Consider the following 22,073-nt stretch of genomic DNA (forward strand, 5'->3'; position numbering starts at 1 on the left):
TCTTCTGCCCCAAGCACTCTTCAGGAAAAACTGCAAGGGTCTCATGTGTAGACGACCTAACTTGACGAATTGTTCCACTGACGACAGTGTTCCCAGGAGAGCCATCCACTGACTGGCGGAGCAACTGTCCAGGAGGAGAAACTTCTCCACCGTAAGAAGGAAGGAGGAAACCCTTTTGGGGGACAGAAAAACCCGAAAAACTAGACTGTCCAGAGACATTCCCAAATAAAGAATCATCTGCGAAGGGATTAAGCTCGACTTTTCCATGTTTACCAGAATCCCTAAGGCTCGAGCTAACCTTAGGGTTCTGTGAAGGTCCTCCATGCAGCGGTCCCTTGATGATGAACGGAGTAGCCAGTCGTTGAGGTACAAAGAGATCCGAACTCCCTCCAGGTGGAGCCAATGACCTAGCGGGGTGAGAACCCTGGTGAATACCTGCGGGGCTGTCGATAGGCCGAAGCAGAGCCCGGAACTGGTAAACTTTGTCCTTGAAAACGAACCGAAGATACCTCCTGGGGTCTTGATGTACTGGAATGTGGAAGTTGGCACCTTCCATGTCAAGGGTCACCATCCAAACCCCTCGAATTAGAGCCTGAAGAACAGAGCGGTTCGTTTCCATGGAAAACTTGGTTTTCACTAAGTACAGATTGAGAGCGCTTGCGGCGAGAAATGGCCTCCAACCCCCTGATGACTTGGGGACTACAAACAGGCAGTTGTAGAATCCTGGGGTTAACACGTCCTGTACTTCTTCAATGACTGTTCTCCTTAAGAGAGACTGGACTTCTGTCTCTAGGGCCGAAAACTTGACTGAGCCTTATGAGTATGCTGTCAAGGAAATGGGAGAAGTGGAGAGAGGAGGAAGGAGGAGGTTGGACGAACGGAAGGCGGTAGCCTAGCTGGAGCAATTGAATCACCTGCTGATCTGCACCTCTTCGCTCCATTCCTCCCAATCTGTTAAGAGGAGATACCAACTTGGTCAATGGAGCGGGAGCAGGCCTGGGTTTGGCGGAAGACATAGACAGGATGTGCGACGCCGCCTTCTTATCCGTGGCTGAAAGGACGTCTTTCACTATCGCTTCTGGGAAAAGGCCTTCCTTGTCAAAAGGTGCGAACATCAAGGCTGTCTTTTGCGAAGAAGTCACAGCCTTAGATAAGAAAGAGCACCAAGACGCCCATTTCTTCAGAATGGCCATGGCGAAGAGGGAGGACAGTTCGCCTGCCGCATCATGGATAGCAATGCCAGTGCAGGTAAGGAATCCTGTGATTCTCTCCACGACGGCTTCTGCGATATTAGCCTGCTCAACACGTTTAAAAATAGCTCCCAACGACCAAACGAGCAACTGACAATCTCTAGGAGCTTGTAGAGGTTCTTGGAAAGGTGTTCTACATCCAGGGCAAGGAAGAAAGTCTTGGCAGCTTCAAAGGAGATGCGTCTTGAAGGGTCTACAAGGGAGCCAAAGTCCCCTAGTGCTGAGATTGCAGAGCCTAGTGAAGGAGAAGTTCCTGTGCTGTAATAATTTTGCCTCCTTTTCGACAGCTTTGAAGGAGGGTACGCAAAAGGAGCTCTACCAGAGGATCTCTTAGCTTCCAACCAAGCTTCTACCTCCTTCAAGGCTTTCTTGGGGGGGGTGGAGAGTACTAATTTGGGAAGGGAACTGTCAGGACACTGCTTTCCCAGTAGCAACATGGAAGTCGGGGAAGAGGGGGCTGTCGGCTGAAAATGTTGAGGGTGCGACTGCAGCCGAAAGTTGAGCAGAGAAGCGTAATGAGAAGAAGGCACTGAGTTAACGGGACCTTCCTCTTCACCAGAAAGTATCGGTTCCGTGCCAAGAACATCTAGGAATTGAGGAAGAACAACTTCTTGGTCCCCAGGAAAACAAAGGACTTTGCGGACTATCTTTTCTAGCTTCTCTTCCAGCAGACTAGATTCCTGGGAAGGTGAGAATGAAGCCAAAAGAGCAGACACTTCCTGTATAGGAGGAGGAGGAAGAGGCACGGGAACTTGAGGCAGACCCTTCTGGAGAGGGCTAGGCATCTTGACTGACTTAAATGACTTGGGAGGGAGCGTCTGAAATGCATTTTCTTGATCGGAATCCCATTCTGAGTAACGCGGTGTAGGGCTAGCTGTCCTTTACTTACAGAGTTTAGGGTCCCTAGGGCAGGAATTATCAGAAGATTGCCTCTTTAAGTGATGAGAGGCATGATCCCACTTGCGATGACAAGGAGGGGAAGGAACTGAAGAGCTGGAAGATGAAGAGACTGAAGATGAACTGTTGCTACTCTCAGCTGAAGAACTTACCCTTAGGGAGTGATGTTTCGAAGCCGAACGACTTGAAGACTCTGGGGACACGATCCTGCGATGCTGACGATGGCGAGAAGAGCGACGATTCGATGGGGAAACACTATGCAAACTTGTGCGTTTACAACACGTCGAAGCTTTTCGACGCGGAGTCAAGCTTACGCTTTTCAACATAAGGACTAAGGCTTTTCAGTGCCTTAAGAGGACGAGCCTGCTCGTGGGCAAGAATCTCTGACCTTTTCACCAGCGCCGGACTATCTTCTAGCCTCAGAAGGCGAGCGGGACAGCTACCTTTGCTCAAAAGAGTCAGAAAAACGAGCAGACTCGCCTGAAACACGATCACGAACAACAACATTCTTATCACCAACATTTATGTCATCACCAACACTAACGCCCGGACTATGGCGCGAACGCACTAAACTTAAGACAGAATCTATGAAAACGTTCATTTGCACTACCATTTGAGTTCTGAAAAGAACAAATTCTGATTTATCAGCCTTGAGGCTGGGCTTGGCTTTAGGGAAAACATACTGGGAAGCTGGTGAAGAAGAGGGGGGAACATGAGGAGGGGTAAGAGCAGCGGTAGAGGAGGGAGGAGGGAAGGAGGAAGGAACAGCCAGTAAAGGGGATGACGCCGACGCCACCCGCGAAAAAGTTAGCCTAGCTTTATTACGCTTAAAAGCCTTCCCACCCCATCCTTGACACGCTTTACCTGATGGGAACTGTGCGTGTGCCAAAACTCCTGACTCCATTTAACACACTCACTGCATGTGTTCTCCTGGGAATGCTCCTGCCCCCTACATGCCGTACACAAAGAGTTACGGTCGTACTTAAGTTTAACAAGTTTGGAAGAGCACCAATTCCCTGGCAAACTTTAGATCCAGAGAAGCTGGGATCCAACATAGCTACCTATTTCACAGAGATAAGCTAGCTAGATTAACAAACAAGACACTGAGTACTTCACCAAAAACTCTGAGACGCCAGAAAGGAGCGCATCGAGATGAAGTTATCCAAACAGTTTGAAACGAACGGACGGGCGAGATGTGTTCATAACACGCCCGAGATTGAAACTGAAGCTGTTTACTGGGCGGGTCTCCTTCCATTTCTCCCCACCGGCATCCGGTGGCGCTGGGTCTCCCGCCAATTATATCAGCGTTCCAAACAAAGTTTGAAAAAATATATCTCGGACGTGTCGAAATTTAAGAGATTACAGCTTTTACAGTGTTTTGGTAAGGCATTATCATGAAAAGGCAGTTACACAGTTACATATAAGCTTTTATAGAGAGGGGTTCCAATATATCACGGATTTTCAGTATTCGTGGGTGGTTGTAGTCCCTAACCGCCGCGAATATGGGGTATCCACTGTACTGTACTTATTATTCCAACTTGCGACAGATTTCAACCTACAACAACCGTAGCAACTGATCTCAGTCATATCTCGCGGACTGCCTGTACTCCCATATAACAGACGAAGGTTCCTATCCTCGCGGGAACAGATGATTTCATTTCTTCAATTCTGATGCCAAGAGAGCTAAGCCTAAACAGTTACAATGTTCCTAACCTCAGGAGTTAAACTTTAAACCATACATGAACAACAGCACTCATAGACATACAAATAATCTCTTAAATACTTACAGAAAAGTAAAGTGGACAGCGAACCTAACACGTTCCCAACAAGACCAAGAAATTCACTTCCTTTTTGACCACTACTTAAACTTCACTTTCCAAGGACCTCTGACCAAGTCTGCACTTGGTGCCTCATGAATTATCTGCAAGATAAAGAAACTGATCATTAGAAATACACAGGAGGAAGTGTATTTGGCTTACATTAGTATAAAGGCCTTACTTTTTTCCTCCATAACAATTAATACACAATGTCATAAAGACTAAAGGAAGCATACTGTATATCCATAAGTCTCCAATTCAAGCCTCACTTAGGCTGTCGATGTAAAATAACTGATGTTTTGGTAAAACTACAGGGTAACTCAGCACGGACTATTACCTTGGAAATTGATTTTTTCTATACTTTTGGTGTTGCTGATGAAGGAGGTGGTGTTGTTTATTGTCGGTCAATTATTATTAACCTCATATCTACCCAACATGGTTGGGGGGGACCCTTTGGGAATGCAGGGTTTTGAGTGGGGGGAAATCGTTGGGAGAAAAACCAGACTGCCATGTTGTTGTTATGGAATGGTTCCATACATGCGCAAATCATTAGGGAGCCATTTGTTCAAGAAGGGATTGGCTAAGGAAACCTATTATATAAGGAACTATACTAACCCAAAAAGCTCCCCTTACAACACTGCGCACGTGCGATAGCATTCCAGTATGGCCAGCATACAAAAACATATGAGTTCTGATGTTAATTACAGTCGACTGACAAAAAAAATAATGGTAAATTGTTAATAAGCAACCAAAATACTAAAAGAACAGTCAATTTCCAAGGTAATACCCAATGTGGAGCACCCATAGTTCTACTGATGTTTTATATGACTACAGGTCTCCTTTAAACCTGTTTAACTCCTTTCTATTTTAGACCATCTTTAAGGGCAAATGAACTGTCCTACTAAACTCACTGTATCTCCATCTTCCTATAATGGAATGCTGAATAGAGTACCGTGGTCAACAAAACGCCTGTTGTATGGGCAGTGAAATGTGGTATTGACCCAAAGAGAAACATTTCTCAAAGTCTTCTGGTCAATAAAATGTGACAAATACATAAATACAAAGGAATAGAAACTAAACCAATACACCTGAAATTCAGGAGACGTCAGCAGTTAAGAGGCGTCTTGTTGTTCCCCAAGCCTGAACATCAGCATTAACCCTTTGTGGATGGGTAACATCCATATATGTTTACATATAGCTTTGTGGTGGAGTCCGGGAAACATACGCAAATGTTCAAAGATTTCGCGCCATACAATTTAAACGAACTCTGCGGGGAAAAGCGCTCAGATCACTTCCATGGTCCGTAAATGAATCACGGCTACTCTTACCCCAACTCTAATGGCTAGTTGGTACAGCAGAGAGGGATCAGTTTGCCTTGAGATGCTGTTAGGGAATGTTGTCCAAATTTCCCATCCAATGACATCTCGTAAATATTTTACAATAATTATACTCAGAATTTGTTCCTGCTTTTAGTTCTTATCTGTTATGACATTGTGTGAGCTGTAATTGTAATTTTACAAAACAAAAAGAAACCTATTATAAAAAACACTTATAATTTAGTAAAATTAGCATATTTTCAAGACTCTTTTGGAAAAAGAGGCCTGCACCAGGTTGCAAATATTCACTTTCAACTTCCCCTGGAAGACACAGAAATTTTTTTAGAATTTCTTTTGTTATACCACGTGCATATGCATATCTTCCTCTTTCCACTGACGGTTTTTTTTTTTAAATTGGCCATCCTTGAGTTTAGCCAGTCTAGGAGTGTGCTTAATACAGGTAGTCCCCGGTTTATGACGGGTCTGGCTTAAGACGTTCTGAGGTTACGACGCTTTTCAAATATATTCATCAGAAATTATTTCCCGGTTTACGACGCATGTTCCAGGGTTACGTGTCATACGCCGATCCGTCGGAAGAAATATGGATCCAAAACGGCAGAATAATCAAAATTTGGAGGATTTTGATGAAAAACTAAATAAAAATGTAGTTTACATCGTTTTCAATACACCCAAAGCATTAAAACTAAGATTTTCTAAGGATTTTTGACAATTTTCCGGTTTACAATGATTTTCAGTTTACGACGCAGCGTAAAAACGGAACCCCCGTCGTAAACCGGGGACTGCCTGTACATATTTAGCCCGGACTGTGATGGTTACGTGACTTACCAAGGGCTACATAGAATCAGAAACATGAACTGAAGCATCTCCTCCTCAAGGGCGGTGTTAGAGCCTCCTGCTCCACTCGTTCTCAAAACTACCTGCAGATACAATAACGTGTGCAACTCTCCCTCAAACATAGCATAGCCTAGGCTATAAAGAGTAGGGTAGCCTAGGCTACAGTGGCGATCATACACAATTTGGTGCTCCTCTGGGTAAAACTTTACAACAGTTGCACAGCCTGGTTCCCGCCAGTCGCTGACCGGACAGGTTAACGGCTTCTTTTTTGGGGGGGGTCCAGGGGGGCAAAGCCCCCTGCCCAAGTCAGGACACGGAGCGCCACCAGGTGGCGGCAGGTTCTGGCCAGGAAACCGGCAAACAAATGCAAACAAGATGGCAGTGCTTCGGAAGCCAATGTGTACCAGCACTTTCATAGCACACAGACCTAACCTTTCCCGCAGCGCCAGGCCCTGACCTAACCAGAAGTAACCTAACCTAACCCAACACGGGACGGCGCGCCCTAACCTGGCCGGGGGGGCGAACCCCCCGTAAAGCCAGCTGACACAATTCGTCCAAAAAATGGAAGGTCACGACCTGACCAGAACGAACCGACCTAACCTTGAAGAGCGTTCGTCACTGCTGCGCGGCACTGCCAAGTCCAGGACAGTCACCGGGTTTGCGGCGGCAAACCGCGCGCGGGAGGGACGCCCGCGGACTGGACGGACGACGCCTCGGCAAACCAGCGAGAGACCGGGTCAGGTCTCGGGGGAGGCGGGTCGCGAGCAGGGTCAGGTACCAGAATGGCAGACGTCCTTGGGGGTCACCCGCGGTTAGGACGTCTCTCCTGCGGCCTAGCCTAGCCTAGCCAGCCTGGTGGAATCAGGGCAATTTGAATGACGCTCAAAATGGGTATCCCAGCCAATTGGCCTCATGATATATATCTAGTTCCCTAAAACACCTGAATCGGAGTTACATAAACCCACAACATCGATCCCCCGAGGGGGCATCGTACGTCAACAGGTTTGGAGACAATGACTTACGTGGAAAAACGATTTTATTTCAGTTCCACGGCGTCAAAACCACTGGCTTTATTCTCACGAGGTCAAAAAACAATTAAATGAGCTTAAAATGTGTAAATGCGGGACATTTTCAGCTCATTTGCGCTTAAATGAGGCGAAAATGAGGCGTCTCCGGATCGTGGGGAAGCAACGCCTCGGTCAAAATGTAAACAAACGGGGGAGTACTTTTTTGTAGTGTCTCTTATTTATTTATTGGATTTCGACCTTAAATAAGGTCAAATTGAAGTTGTAATTTGTATTTTAATCATATTTACTACTTTAAAAATAACTGTGAATGGTTTTCTCAAGTGTTTTATATTAAAATGACAGGTATAATCTGTGTTCGTATTTTGATACGGTAGTAGTAGTAGTAGTAGTAGCGGTCGTAGGCGGGCTTTGCCTTTGAAACGGCTCCTCGCTCGTGTGTGTTTAAGGTTTTTTTGTCTCTAATGCCGTAATTCTTTTATGAACTCTTTCTTATTTCTAATTTCCCCCTTCAGGAGATCTGTAAATTAAAGTATATTAGCTGTCAGTTCCTCTTTATTTTCCTGACATGGCCGCTGCCCGAATCTATATTTCTAATCTTGCTATGTGGTGGGCAGTAGAGCAAGAGACGTAAGTTTTAATTTTATTTTCTTCACAGCACAAACATTTTGTGTCTTCCCCTTTTAGCCTATTTCTATTATTTAATTCTTGTGTGCGTAGTCTAGCTGTTAGGAACAATCGTTTGCCGATTGGTCCTTTAGTGGGTTGTTGCCTCCATTGTTTATTTTTTTTTCGTGCTGGTGAACTGGCGTCTGTCAAGTGCTGACGTCTCAGGTCATGGCAGTCAGGCTGAGGGCAGCAGCGAGCCAGTCAGGTTCAGCAGCAGGTATTCGCAACGAGTCAGGCTGAGCAGCAGCAGCGTTGTCGTGTCGAGTCATGGCGCTGGTGTTGGAGGAGCGTCAGCACTGTTTTTTGAGGATCAGATGGTTGTCGTCGTACTCTGTCACGCCGGTATTGTTTTTTGAGACCAGGTGGTTGTCGTGTCGACTCTGTCAGCAGGAGGAGGACGTCAGCACTGTTTTTGAGGACCAGATGGTTGTCGTTCGCTCTGTCGCGGGCGCCGGTATTGGTTGGACGTCAGCACTGTTTTTGAGGACCAGATGGTTGTCGTGTCGACTCTGTCATGGGCGCCCGTATTGGAGGAGGACGTCAGCATTGTTTTTGAGGATCAGATGGTTGTCGTGTCGACTCTGTCATGGGCGCCCGGTATTGGAGGAGGGCGTTAGCACTGTTTTTGAGGATCGATGGTTGTCGTGCACGGTTTTTGAGGACCAGATGTTTTTGAGGACCAGATGGTTGTCGTGTCGACTCTGTCATATTGGGCGCCAGCACTGTATTGGAGGAGGACGTCAGCACTGTTTTTTTTTTTGAGGACCAGATGGTTGTCGTGTCGACTCTGTCATGGGCGCCCAGATGGTTGTCGGGTCGACTCTGTATTGGAGGAGGACGCCAGCACTGTTTTTTGAGGATCAGATGGTTGTCGTGTCGACTCTGTCATGGGCGCCCGGTATTGGAGGAGGACGTCAGCACTGTTTTTTGAGGATCAGATGGTTGTCGTGTCGACTCTGTCATGGGCGCCCGGTATTGGAGGAGGACGTCAGCACTGTTTTTTGAGGATCAGATGGTTGTCGTGTCGACTCTGTCATGGGCGCCCGGTATTGGAGGAGGACGTCAGCACTGTTTTTGAGGATCAGATGGTTGTCGTGTCGACTCTGTCATGGGCGCCCGGTATTGGAGGAGGGGAGCACTGTTTTTGAGGACCAGATGGTTGTCAGCACTGTTTTTGAGGATCAGATGGTTGTCGTGGTCGACTCTGTGCCATGGGCGCCAGTATTGAGGAGGACGTCAGCACTGTTTTTTGAGGATCAGATGGTTGTCGTGTCGACTCTGTCATGGGCGCCCGTAGGAGGAGGACGTCAGCACTGTTTTTTGAGGATCAGATGGTTGTCGTGTCGACTCTGTCATGGGCGCCCGGTATTGGAGGAGGGCGTCAGCACTGTTTTTTGAGATCAGATGGTTGTCGTGTCGACTCTGTCATGGCGCCTGGTATTGGAGGAGGACGTCAGCACTGTTTTTTGAGGACCAGATGGTTGTCGTGTCGACTCTGTCATGGGCGCCCGGTATTGGAGGAGGACGTCAGCACTGTTTTTTGAGGACCAGATGGTTGTCGTGTCGACTCTGTCATGGGCGCCCGGTATTGGAGGAGGACGTCAGCACTGTTTTTTGAGGACCAGATGGGTCGCCATGGGCGCCCGGTATTGGAGGAGGACGCCAGCACTGTTTTTTGAGGACCAGATGGTTGTCGTGGTCGACTCTGTCATGGGCGCCCGGTATTGGAGGAGGACGTCAGCACTGTTTTTGAGCCAGATGGTTGTCTGGGCGCCCGGTATTGGAGGAGGACGTTGTTTTTGAGGACCAGATGGTTGTCGTGTCGACTCTGTCATGGGCGCCCGGTATTGAGGAGGACGTCAGCACTGTTTTTTTGAGGACAGATGGTTGTCGTCCGTCATGGAGGAGGAGGAGGACGTCAATACCAGATTTCTTTATGCTGCTTCATTTTGTATTTATTATTTGTTATTTATGCTGCTCTTTTTGTTATACCGCTTTGGTATTATATTATTTATACTGCTTGAATTTTGTTCATGTTACTTGATTGTTAATTATGTTTTAAGCTGCGCTGCCATATTATTTATGCTACCTGTTGTTTATTTGTAATGTTTGTTAACTGCCCATGCCTATGTTTTTGGTGATTTTTTTTTTTTTGTTCATTTATGCAGTGACTTATTTTAATATTTTTGGTTTTGATTGTTGCTGTATTCTTAGTAATGTTCATTTAATTGTTTATTCTAAATTGAACCAATTGACTCATCTGTAAATATGTACAGTATACAACTTGTAAATAAATTAAGTTTGTCATCTTTTTTGTATTTGTTCTGCTCCTTCCGATCTCGAGGCGAGATCGTAATACTAGCCGTACTGATTAGTGCTGTTTTTTCAGTGTTATCATACCAGATTTCTTCATACATGTTTTCTTTATATTTTCTGTAGATTCGTACTGTTGACTTATTCATTTCTTTCTGCCATGCTTTTCTTGTCCCAGCTCTGTACCATTTCTTTTAACTGCTTAACCTTAAAATGATTCAGTTTACTTCAGTTTATGTTTAATTCATTCATATATTCTTTTACTTGCAGAATCCAAGGGGTGTCTAATTTTCATATTGGTCTATTGTTATCTCGTATATTCGTATAGGAACCTATTTCCACCACCCTCAAGTGTATGTTTCAGAGAGAATATTCTTCATATTCTTTGAGTGGCAGGAAGAGACCGCTACCTCGGATTTTAAAGCAACTTGCTGTGTACCTTGGTGCATTCAGAATTCTGTAAATTTGGTTGCCTACTTTTTGTTGTACAATTCTGTCTTTTTTATTGAGTTCCTTCCCAATATGCTTTTCCTATTTTCTCCCTGCTACAGCTATTACTGATGACTGCATTGGGTATATTAAGCCTTTTTCTGCTTTGCTCTAATTTGGGCCCTATTAACCCGTCCTCTGAAGCTTTTGTCTCTCGCGTTGCTGATCGTTACACCCAGGTGTCTTATCTACTTCATAACTATCTTTTTTCCTTCTTTGTGTTGCATATTTTCTACATCGTCAATACTATACCAATCACTGAATATTAAAATGTATTGCTTTTGTCTTTGCTTATATTTAGGCCACGTTCGCTTGCTGTTTCCATAAAGGTTTGTATTCCTTCAAGGGTGTGTCCCGAGATTAATTCATAGTCTGCGTATAATAGTGCCACTATCCTTATAACTACTTTATACCTCAAACCCTCCGTTGTACTTACCAATTTTTCTATTATCAGGCGAGTTACTAGCAGAGAGAACATGGTCGAGCCATTGCAACCACGCTGCCGTCTACCATTTGTTACATTTAGCTCTTTCTGTTCTACACTGTTGAAGCATAGACTTACGTCATTTGTAGCATCTTTGCTACAGCACTTATTACCTACTGCATGCATGTAGGCTATATTTTAACATATCCTCTACCAGCTTTTTTCCGTTAACAGAGTCAAATGCTTTTTGGAAGTCTATTGACACCACAAATAACGGGCCTTTTCTTCTGTACATTTCCTGCATGCACTATTCTAAGATATACAAATGATCAATTCCTCTTCTTTGTGGAGTACAGGCTGATTGCAGTTCATGGGTTTTCCTTATATTTCTAATAGGTTTCTTTATTTTGGTTTTCAGGATCCCCATGAAAATTTGATATGACGTTAGTTAATGCAACTGGCCTGAGATCTCTGACTGGTTAGCTTAAAATAAAGTGATAAAGTACTTTGGTCATTTACAAAGCAAGTCTTTCCTCAACACTTCTGACTGGTTAGCTTAAAGCAGAATACAATAATACAATAGTTTAGTCAGTCCACTGTGTACAGTGAGCTAATACAAAGCATGACAATTTACTAATACTGTACCACATTCTTGTAGAATGTTAAGACCAAGAACATATCAAAAATAATCAAATAAAACTGCACCTCATTTTCACTGATGTTTAATGAAAAAAATCAGTCTATTTCTACTAAGAATGACATTTCATGGAAATATTCAAGCTTACAACCACATATACAAGTGCATATGCATAATGCTGAATAACAAAAGGAAGAAAAATTCATGTCAACCAATGACAAAACATTCTTAATGTAGAAATCATACAGAAAGTACATGGGAACAAGGAAAGTGAAGTAGACACCAGAAAATCTCTTAAACCTAGTACTGAACAGTGTTCAATGAGTACAACTGTAAAAATGAAAAACTAAAAGTCATTTATTTTACCTTTGCATAAAGGTTATATAACAATATCACATCAAAATCACTACGGTCAAAACATTCTAGATCTGCCTTGACTTCCAGGAAAGGATCTGCAAATAGAGCCATCATCGCCTGTGTTTTCAGTAAGCTCCTCCTCCAAATTCTCCTTCTCCTCTCTGACTAACAGCAATTATAACAATGATTTTTCAGCTTCCATTTTCACAGGATGTTCTATGTACAATACTCAATCCTAGTTAGGACTTGAGGAAATTTTTCTCTGTTTGGAATGCTCAGCAATAAAATATAAAAAAGTAAACAAATGCTCTCAATAGCACCATTTATAACACAGAATCAGAATAACTTCCCTGTATAAATTAACTGGATCCTAAAAATATAAATATGGTTTTTACTACTTATAGTCCCTTAGGTTGCTATTGCTGTTTTTTTTATATATATTTTGCGGATAAGTTCACAATAATTATCTCCACATCCAGTGCAACTTACTTTGGGGCGCAAAAAATTAACAAATCTGTCAGTGCAACTGAACGTCATCTTTGATGAATGACTTTGCTTGTGCATTTTGACGCTTGAAAAAACACTATTTTGGCATTTAGAACCAATGACTGTGATTTGTAGATTGCAAGACAAAAGTATAACATGCAGTGTAAAAAGAACAATATCTATGAATCTAAAAGAGAAAGAAATGTTTTAACACTGTATCAAAGTATGACATCTTCCTTCCGAGTTAACAAATTCATTTTGAGACACCTTGATTCAAACAGTCTCCTTTGGCATTCATGAAACGTGAATGGCTTCTCTTCAATATGGGTTCTCGTATGGTTTTTGAGAGCAGAGGAATACTAAACATCTTTTTGGCATTCAATACATTTAATTGCCCATCAAACATTATAAATCTTCATGAGTTATCTCAAAGTATTTGAAATTGTCCAACATTTTTGGCATTAGGACTGGAGAATGTCCTCCCTCTACGATGATTTCCAATGTATTCTTTGAGAATTAAGAGTTAGCAAAACTATTTGGACAAAGATCAAGCATGCAATTTCTGTCTAGCGTGATTTCTCGTGTGTTTTAAGATGACTTGAAGCAGCAAAACTTCTTTGACATACAGAGCAAGTGAATGGTTTCTATCCTGTATGAGTTTTCATGTGTCTTTTCAGATTACTTTGACAAGAAAAACTTCTTTGACATGTAGAGCAAGTATATGGTTTCTCTCCTGTATGAGTTCTCATGTGTGTTTTGAGGTTACTCTGACGATAAAAACTTCTTTGACATATAGAGCACGTATGTGGTATCTCTCCTGTATGAATTCTTATGTGCGTTTTGAGACCACTTTGATGAGAAAAACTTTTTTGACACACAGAGCAAGTATATGGTTTCTCTAAAGAATGAATTCCCATGTGTATTTTGAGATCACTTTGATGAGAAAAACTTTTTTGACACACAGAGCAAGTATATGGTTTCTCTCCTGTATGAGTTCTCATGTGTTTTGTGAGACTACCTGATTCAGCAAAACCTCTTTGACATACAGAGCAAGTATATGGTTTCTCTCCTGTATGAGTTCTCATGTGTCTTGTGAGATCACTTGATTCAGCAAAACTTCTTTGACATACTGAGCAAGCATATGGTTTCTCTCCTGTATGAGTTCTCATGTGTCTTGTGAGAATACTTGATTGAGAAAAACTTCTTAGACATACAGAGCAAGTTAACTGTTTCTCACCTGTATGAGTTCTCATGTGAATTTTTAAATTACTTGATTGAGAAAAACTTCTTTGACATACAGAGCAACTAAAAGGTTTCTCTCCCATATGAGTTCCCATGTGATTTTTGAAATGACTTAATCGAGAAAAACTTCTTTGACATAGAGAGCAACTATAAGGTTTCTCTCCTGTATGAATTCTCATGTGTTTTGTGAGATCACTTGATTCAGCAAAACTTCTTTGACATACAGAGCAAGTATATGGTTTCTCTCCTGTATGAGTTTTCATGTGTCTTGTGAGATCACTTGATTCAGCGAAACTTCTTTGACATACAGAGCAAGTATATGGTTTCTCTCCTGTATGAGTTCTCATGTGTCTTGTGAGAATACTGGATTCAGCAAAACTTCTTAGACATACAGAGCAACTATACGGTTTCTCTCCTGTATGAGTTCTCATGTGTTTTTTTAAATGACTTGATTGAGAAAAACTTTTCTGACATATAGAGCAACTATAAGGTTTCTCTCCTGTATGAGTTCTCATGTGGGATTTTAGGCTGCACATCTGTGAAAATGTCCTTTGGCATTCAGCACAAGATAGTCGCTTCCCTGCTGTGTTGCTTCTCTTTGCAAATACTTCGGTTCGACCCAAATGTCTATTGTCTTCTGCAATACAGATCTTTCCACTTTCATCATCACAGCTTGGAGAGCTGTCCTCGTACTTAATTGACTGGGATGAACAGTTCACAATAAATTCACTATGGTCAAAGAATTCCGGTTCTGCCTTGACTTCTAAGGGATCTACAAATAAAGTCTTGTCATCTGTGTTTTCAAAAAGCTCCTCCTCCAAATTCTCCTTCTCTTCTTTGATTAACAGCATCACCACAGGATGTTCCATTTTCAATACTCAATCCTAGTTACGATCTGTTGGAATCTTCCTCTCCTTGGAATATTCTGAAATAAAATAAAAAATCTGAGAAAATCATGTTCTGAATAGCACCGTTCATAACAAAGACGGAACGAGAAATTCACAGTAATTTCATGTTAATAGTATGTGCTTATTTCAACTCTAAAATAAGCATCCTCTGGGAAAACAAATACCACAATGCAATGATCATCTGGACATAATTTGTCTCAAACAAAATAAAACAGCCTTGCTTGGAATCAACAAATTTAGTCATGTGAAAGTTGGTTGACAATTCAACCAGCTTCTGCCTTTACCACAAATTCCTGACTTACTCTAATTTTGACGATCAAATGAGCAGCATCTTTCCTTCATGAGTTCGGAGTATTATAAATATATTTATAAAAGAAAGGCTTTTTTTGCTTGTACAAATTGCATGTGCATTTTGAGGTGGTTCTAATGAAAAGGCTACTTAGACACCTAGTACATACAAATAATTTTAATCTAGGAAGAGTTTTCATGTGCCTTTTGAGAGCCTGGGATAGAGAATAACTCCTTCGGCACAGGTGAATGGCTGCTTCTCTCCAGTATGGGTTCTCATATGTATTTTGAGAGGAGAGGAATGATAAAAACATTTTTGGCATTCAGTGCAAGTGAAAGGCCAAAGTCTCTCCAGTAAGAATTTTTGTGTGTAATTGCAGGCTATTCAAACGTGTATAACTTTTGGACATTCAGAACAAGTGAATGGCTTCTCTCCAGATGATTTCTGACGTGTATTTTGAGAATTTCAGAATGAGGAGAAAAACTACTTGGGCATACAGAGCAATTAAATGGTTTCTCTCCTGTACAAGTTCTCATGTGGATTTGGAGATGTCTTGAATGGCTAAAGCTTCTTTGACATATGAGGCAAGTAAATGGTTTCTCTCCTGTAAGAGTTCTCACGTGCATTTTCAGATTATTGGAGTGAGAAAAACTACTTTGACATATACAGCAAATGAATGGTTTCTCTCCAGTATGAATTCTCATGCCAGTGTTGAGAAGATTTAAGCGAGTAAAAGTACTCTTGCATTCAGTGCAAGGATATGGTCTCTCTCCATTATGGATTCTCATGTGGATTCTGAGATGATGACTATAGCGAGTATAAGTACTTTGACATTCTGCACGAGTTTTGGTTCCTCTACCATGTCGGTTTTCTGTAAAAAAAAAAAAAAATCCACATTTTTGTCATTACTTTCATCAATATTACAAGATGATTTCTCAGGAAATACTTTTCTTCAAGACGTAAGTAATGTGTGAAAATCATCAGCAATTGCAGTGGGCAGTGGTATATATTTTCTTCTCTAATACTCTTCTTTCCACAGTCCACGTCAAAACTTAGATGGTCTTCTTCTCTCTTTATAGGCTGACATGCATATTTTACATCAACTTCACCACAATCAATATATTCTGGCTCCCCCTCGACTTCTATGGAAGAATCTACAAATAAAGATCCATCAACTGTGATTTTGGTACTACGTTCATCCCCAAATTGTCCTTTTGTTGTTTGATTGAAGGCAAAACTGGATTTCCAGCTTCCAATCTCAAATATGCAGCTTTGAAACAAAGTCCGTTTTATGTCAATGAACATTCAGCCTCATCAAAGAAAAGCTCTCAAAATGAACCAACTAGGTATTGCCAAACCTTCGGACAGTGAAATTACTGGAATGAGAGAAAGCACTGAAGTAAACAATTTTCATCCATGTTATCACATAATCTATATCTCACAGAATGGTACGTTGCACCCAAGTCTTTTGCAAGTTCAAAATAATACTAGGTCATTTTCAGCCTGCTTTCAATGATACTACATATCGAATATTCTTCTACAAAACAAGACTCCTCACACCACAAAAGAATCAATCTGGCACACACATAAAAAACAATTATATCTGTTAAAAACCAAAATATTTCATAAGACCAACTACACTCCTAAGCATCATAAATTACTTCTAAATTAAATTATTTCTAAATTACTCTACTATAAGATATGACAGTTTGCATTAATGACTGAATATTCTGTTAGCCACTACATAAAAACGTTATGTAGTGGCAAACAAAACACTCAGTCATTAATGCAAACTGTCATATCTTATATTACAGTAATTCATTGTCAAATATTTTCAATAGCTGATCTTTTTCTTCAGTATAAAAAATCCTGTACAGTATTACATTGGCAGTACGATATAAATAACAAAAATGCAGTAAAATCTTCTCAAATCTACAAATTTTAAAGTAATTTGTATTTTTCCTAACATACAAACCTGAAAGTCTTTACACAGGATTTAACTTGTGAACTTTCAAACAAGATAGTTACTACCAACGGTAGGGGTGGAAGCCCCGCTCGCTCATCGATCCGCACTCCACTTTGCCTTTTGGCCCAGGTATCAGAATGAGTGGTGGCGGAGGTGGGCCATAAATGGAAAGGCCCTCAAGTTTGTAAGTTAGGAAAAATACAATTTTAACTTTAAAAATTTGTACTGTAGTTTGTTCCTACACAAATACAAATTTTTGGTCTTTACATAGAAGACCTACCCTTTGGTGGGTGGATTCTGGGTAAATCTCTGAACTGACTGGTAGTTCTGCTCACCTGAGCCTCTCTTACTGGTCTCAAAGAGCTGAGGAAGGAGTCCCATGCCCCTGATCTGATGAATATCCAGAATATTCAACTGCCACTCTTCTGGGCCTTTTGAATAAATGAGTTTGTGTCATTATTTCAAAAAGGGCTTAGATGAACCCAGTGTTGGAGACAATAAAAGGCTAAAATAACCAACAGGTTTGTTTTATTGTCAGCCCTTCTCTCTCCTTACTAGAGAGAGGGGCAGGACTTGCCTCTAATAATCTACTCTTGATTATAGACAGGGTACTCATTATGTAGGCTCATTTGCATGACATGCCAGCCCAGCTTGTGATGGTTCACCACCTGCCTCTCTTCTACATGAGAGGAAAAGTAAAAGAGACAAGGGAGGAGGCCAGTCACTCACTCACATTCTCTCTTCCCTACCATACACCTTAGGCGAGTTCTCTGGGAGGGCAAGACTGTTCGAAGCTTCTCATCAGCACAGAGATCTCCTACGAGGAAGAGAGATCAATGCCTTTCAGCCAAATGACCAGGCCAAGGGCAGACCTGTAACCCTTAACAGCTGAGAAAGAGAGAAGATTCTCATGGCAAAAGAAGACGAGAAAGTCAACTATCTTCTGAAAAGTAGCTCTGACTGGAGAGTACCCCGTTTACGACACCAACCACAGAAAACGGCACATTTCCCCTGGTACACAACTGTAGAGGATCTTCAAAGGTGTCCAGGCATCTCTGTCACTGTGCGACGAGAAAACCCTATCGCTCGGAAGAGATGCTGGATAGTCTCCATGCATGAACTGACACAGACCCCACAGACTGGTGGTACCTCTCCAAGAGCAGCTATCATAGGAGGTTGTTCCAGGGGCGAATCTCTCTTGGTGACTCGGAAAATAAAGCTAGCAGGTCTGGTTACCATATGGCATGTGGCCATTTGGGAGCCACCAGGGTCCTTCTGAGATTAGGGGTGATCATTACCTTGTTGATCACCCAATGAATCAGACAGAACGGAGGAAAGGGGTAAGCCTCGATGTTGTCCCAATGGGTGAAAGGCATCTTCTGCTGCTGTCCATGGGTCTGGGACGACCAAGCAAAACACTGGCAGCTTCCTATTGTGTTGGGTCGCAAACAGGTCTATCATTGGTCAGCCCCAAAGGATGAACAATCTCTCCATAATGTCTGGAGGTAGGGACCACTCTGTCCCTATCACTTGGCCCTGGCGACCGTGCTTGTCTGCCACTACATTCCTCTTGCCTGCTTGAAGGGAAACCAATCCTCCCTGCTTGTTGACATACGCCACTACTGTGGTATTGTTGTTCATCAACACCACGGAGTGCCCCATCACTCAATCCTGAAACTTTTGTAGAGCTAAAAATGCCACCTTGATTTCCAAAATATTGATGTAGAGGTGTCTGTCCTTCCGGTTCCACGCACCTGAAACCAGCAACTCTTCCAGGTGTGCGCCCCATCCCTTGGTCGATGCATCCGAAAACAGAAACATCTCGAGAGAGGAGTGCCTAATGCCACTCCTTTTACGAGGCTCCCATCATCTAGCCACCAGGTTAAGTCCTTCCTTACTTCCTCTGAGAGAGGAATCAGGAAGAACGTGGAGTCACTTGCTGGAGACCAGAACTCCTTCAGTCTCCACTGAAGGGAATGAAGGTGAAGTCGTCCATGACGGACCAGTTTCTCCAAGGACAACAGGTGACCAAGAATGACTTGCTACTGCTGAACTGGTTGTTCTTATCAAAATGGGAACAACTGCGCTTACACTGAAGACTGTGTAATCACCTTGTATAAATGGTTCAAAGGAAGTTAATTTACACTCTTGGAAAATTATTACTTTTATATTACTGTTTAATAATATGAAATTATCAAGTGCATAACACAGGGCTCTTCCTCTTCCAGAATCAGCTTCTCCTCCACACCTGCACAGTATTGGAAATAAGGAACACCTACATAAATGGTAAAGCCTTGGAATTTTAATATTAGCTGATATATAAGAAGAATACTACAAGAAGCACTTATATATAGGAATAAGTAAATGTGTTACCTTAACTGTGAGTAGGTCAAGGACATGAAAAACTAAGCCAGATAACCATATTATCAATGCTGGATAACCCTATCCTGAAATGATGTAACACCCATATAAGTTACAATTATAAGATAATATTCTTCAGTTGAGCATTTCAACTTACGACAATGAAAACGAAATCTTGGCTTACCACTTATGTACAATACTATAAAGAATAACCTTCAGCAGAGCTTCAGAACCACTGCAAGGACAAGAAAAATCCTTCACCATGATAAATGTAATAAACAAAAACAATCATACTTAACCAATTACAAGCAGGAAGGTCATTAAAAGGCAGCAACAAAAGCTCAAAGAGATGACTGCATTTACCATTAAGTATTTGCCCTAACAATACTTGGTACTCATTGTAGTCCATACGAGTGAGAAGTGATTGATGCTAATGCTCCGTAGAATGTTGTGTGTCCTGATGGAATCATCCAGTAAGGTGAGATGAAGTCTGGGACTGTGATGAACCATAAATTGTAGGGGGCCAGAGAACATCCAGGTGGCCCCCAAATATGCTGTCCAAAATATGGAGTCACGGGGAAATATACAAATGCCTTTTGATGGACTCTTGGCTCAAAGTAATATTAGCAGAGCCATAAATGTGCATCATATTTGTCGATGACTCGCTCAACTGAAGACTGGCTTCTACTGGCTTACACTGAAGACTGGCTCATACTCAAGACTGGCTCAACTTCCCTCTGGTACTGACAGAAATCTCCCTTCTTTTTAATCGGCAGGTCTCGACACTTCCTCGGAACAACAAGAATACAGAGGAGAAGAGGAGTCAAATAACTGCCAATTATCATTATGGTTGCAGGAAGGACAGTAGGCCGTACTAACTGTTTATGTAATAATAAACAAGCTTGAATAGTAACGGATCCTTCTTGCCGCCATAGGAAAGTACACCAGAAATAACCGGAATTCTGTACAGCACTACCTCTCCAAACTTGCTGATACGTGAGTCTGAAGGGTGGTCTCTTGCTGCTGCCATATCTGTCAGCATGCCCAGATATTTCACCTTCTGCTTGGATGTGAGATCTGACTTCTTGAAATTGATCAATGCTCCCAGGTCGTGACAAAATTCAGTCTTTGTCTTGGAGCAACTGTGACCAAGAGCTCGCCATTTCTAGCCAATCGTCAAGATACCTCAGATGTATCCCATGTGAATGGGCCCAAGCTGAAGCAAGGGTGAACACTCGGGTGACCACCTGGGGAACGGTTGAGAGCCCAAAACAAAGTGCCTTGAACTGGAACACCATCTCGTCTCCCCGAGAGTAAAGTGGAGGTACTTGTGAGAGGACTGGTGGATGGGTATTTGAAAATAGGCATCCTTCAGGTCCACTGAAAGCCTGAAGTCAGACTTCCTGATGGCATCAAGTACTGACTGTACCGTTTCCATCTTGAACCGAGTCTGGTGAACGACCCGGTTCAGGGGAGAGATATCTATGACCAGTCTCCAACCACCCATAGTCTTCTCTACGAGAAAAAGACAGCTGTAAAACCCCGGAGACAGATCGGTCAACTTCTACAGCACCTTCACCTCTTCCCACGGGGCAAGGTTTTTTAGCGAGGCGGGGACGTAAGTCTGGAAGCAGACCGGAACATTGGTGAGGGGTGACGTAAACTCAAAGGGTACAGGCAGTCCCCAGTCAACGGCAGGTTCGGTTAACAGCGAAGGAGGCTGGCCATCAGAAGCCCTACTTCTTCCTCCACTTACTAGCTTTGGAAGAAGGGGAGAAAGTGACACCACACAATGAAGATGAAGATGAAGATGATGATGATGACTTCCGATTCCTCTTCTTCGACTTCTTCTTCTGGCTGCAGCAGACCTTGGACAGCACGGTGTGGAGAAGGACGTCACCAAGGGAAGACGATATAAAGGGTAACACTTGAAGGGAAGACGATATAAAGGGTAACACTTGTGGGCACATTACTGGAGGCATGTTTGAAGTAATCACCGACGTAGTGGTGGCCCTCGAGCCGGTAGACACTGTAACCGTAGAAGTAGTGACAGTTATGGTGGCAGCAGTTACTGCAAGGTCTTTGGAGGCCTTCAAGTGGGAGATCAAACCCTCAACAACACCTGCAAGACAAGTCAGGTTAGGTGAGGCCATCTCCCTTTGCCCTAAGGAAGAAATTTCCCCACTCTGAGCGAACAGAGACTGCCAGAGTAGTCAAACTGGTCGACCGCTCCCCTACGCTGGCTCTCTACTGATGAAGCCGGAGACAACAATGGAGAAATCGCTCCCTTAAAAGTAGCAACAGTAGGTGGGACCTTGGCCTGGGGCAAGAAGGAATCGAGAGAATCTTCGGTGTCACCAGTGGAATACTGCACTCCCGATGACACCGGAGATACTTTCTTCTCTCTCTTCTTTTTCCGACCAAACTTCACCCCGTGTTCAGAAAGCCAGACTCGACACTCACTACACGGACTATTTTGATTGCAGTCATGCATGCTGTACACAAAGTATGAGGATCTATCTCTAACGTGGAGAGGAACCGATTACAAGGTTTGTTTTTTCCTGGGCAACACCTTATAGCAAAAGGTTTCCTCTCCTCAGGCTGTTGCAGGTTAGGGGTTTGCATTATAAATACTATAAAGCAAACAAATACTGCAGACACTCATATACACACAGCAAGAAAAGGAAAGTGAATGGCAGTCAGGCAGAGAAGCGCACTGACATCTTTACACAACCGCAGCTGAAAGCAAAGTGGAGTGCAGACTGACGAGTG

At 42.8% G+C, this 22,073-nt stretch overlaps 2 protein-coding genes across 3 annotated transcripts in view; both read right to left on the reverse strand.

The window, feature by feature from the left end:
* Positions 1-7,348, reverse strand: part of LOC136835892 (zinc finger protein 501-like) — a 58,869-nt gene extending 51,521 nt beyond the window's left edge. Inside the window, exons 1-2 of the mRNA XM_067099742.1 lie at positions 7,158-7,348; positions 3,935-4,068 (exon numbers count right to left, since the gene is read on the reverse strand). The gene's annotated coding sequence lies outside the window, so the exon portion shown is untranslated. The remainder of the gene's footprint in view (positions 1-3,934; positions 4,069-7,157) is intronic.
* A 4,413-nt stretch (positions 7,349-11,761) lies between these two features.
* Positions 11,762-22,073, reverse strand: part of LOC136835684 (zinc finger protein 271-like) — a 39,462-nt gene continuing 29,150 nt past the window's right edge. For both annotated transcript variants that reach the window (XM_067099538.1, XM_067099537.1), the window contains exon 3: positions 11,762-14,702. In XM_067099538.1, coding sequence (XP_066955639.1) covers positions 13,180-14,646 — 1,467 coding nt within the window. In that variant the 5' untranslated portion in view covers positions 14,647-14,702 and the 3' untranslated portion in view covers positions 11,762-13,179. The remainder of the gene's footprint in view (positions 14,703-22,073) is intronic.

This window comes from Macrobrachium rosenbergii, chromosome 55 (assembly GCF_040412425.1).
Source record: "Macrobrachium rosenbergii isolate ZJJX-2024 chromosome 55, ASM4041242v1, whole genome shotgun sequence".
In the NCBI taxonomy this organism is placed as follows: domain Eukaryota; kingdom Metazoa; phylum Arthropoda; class Malacostraca; order Decapoda; family Palaemonidae; genus Macrobrachium; species Macrobrachium rosenbergii.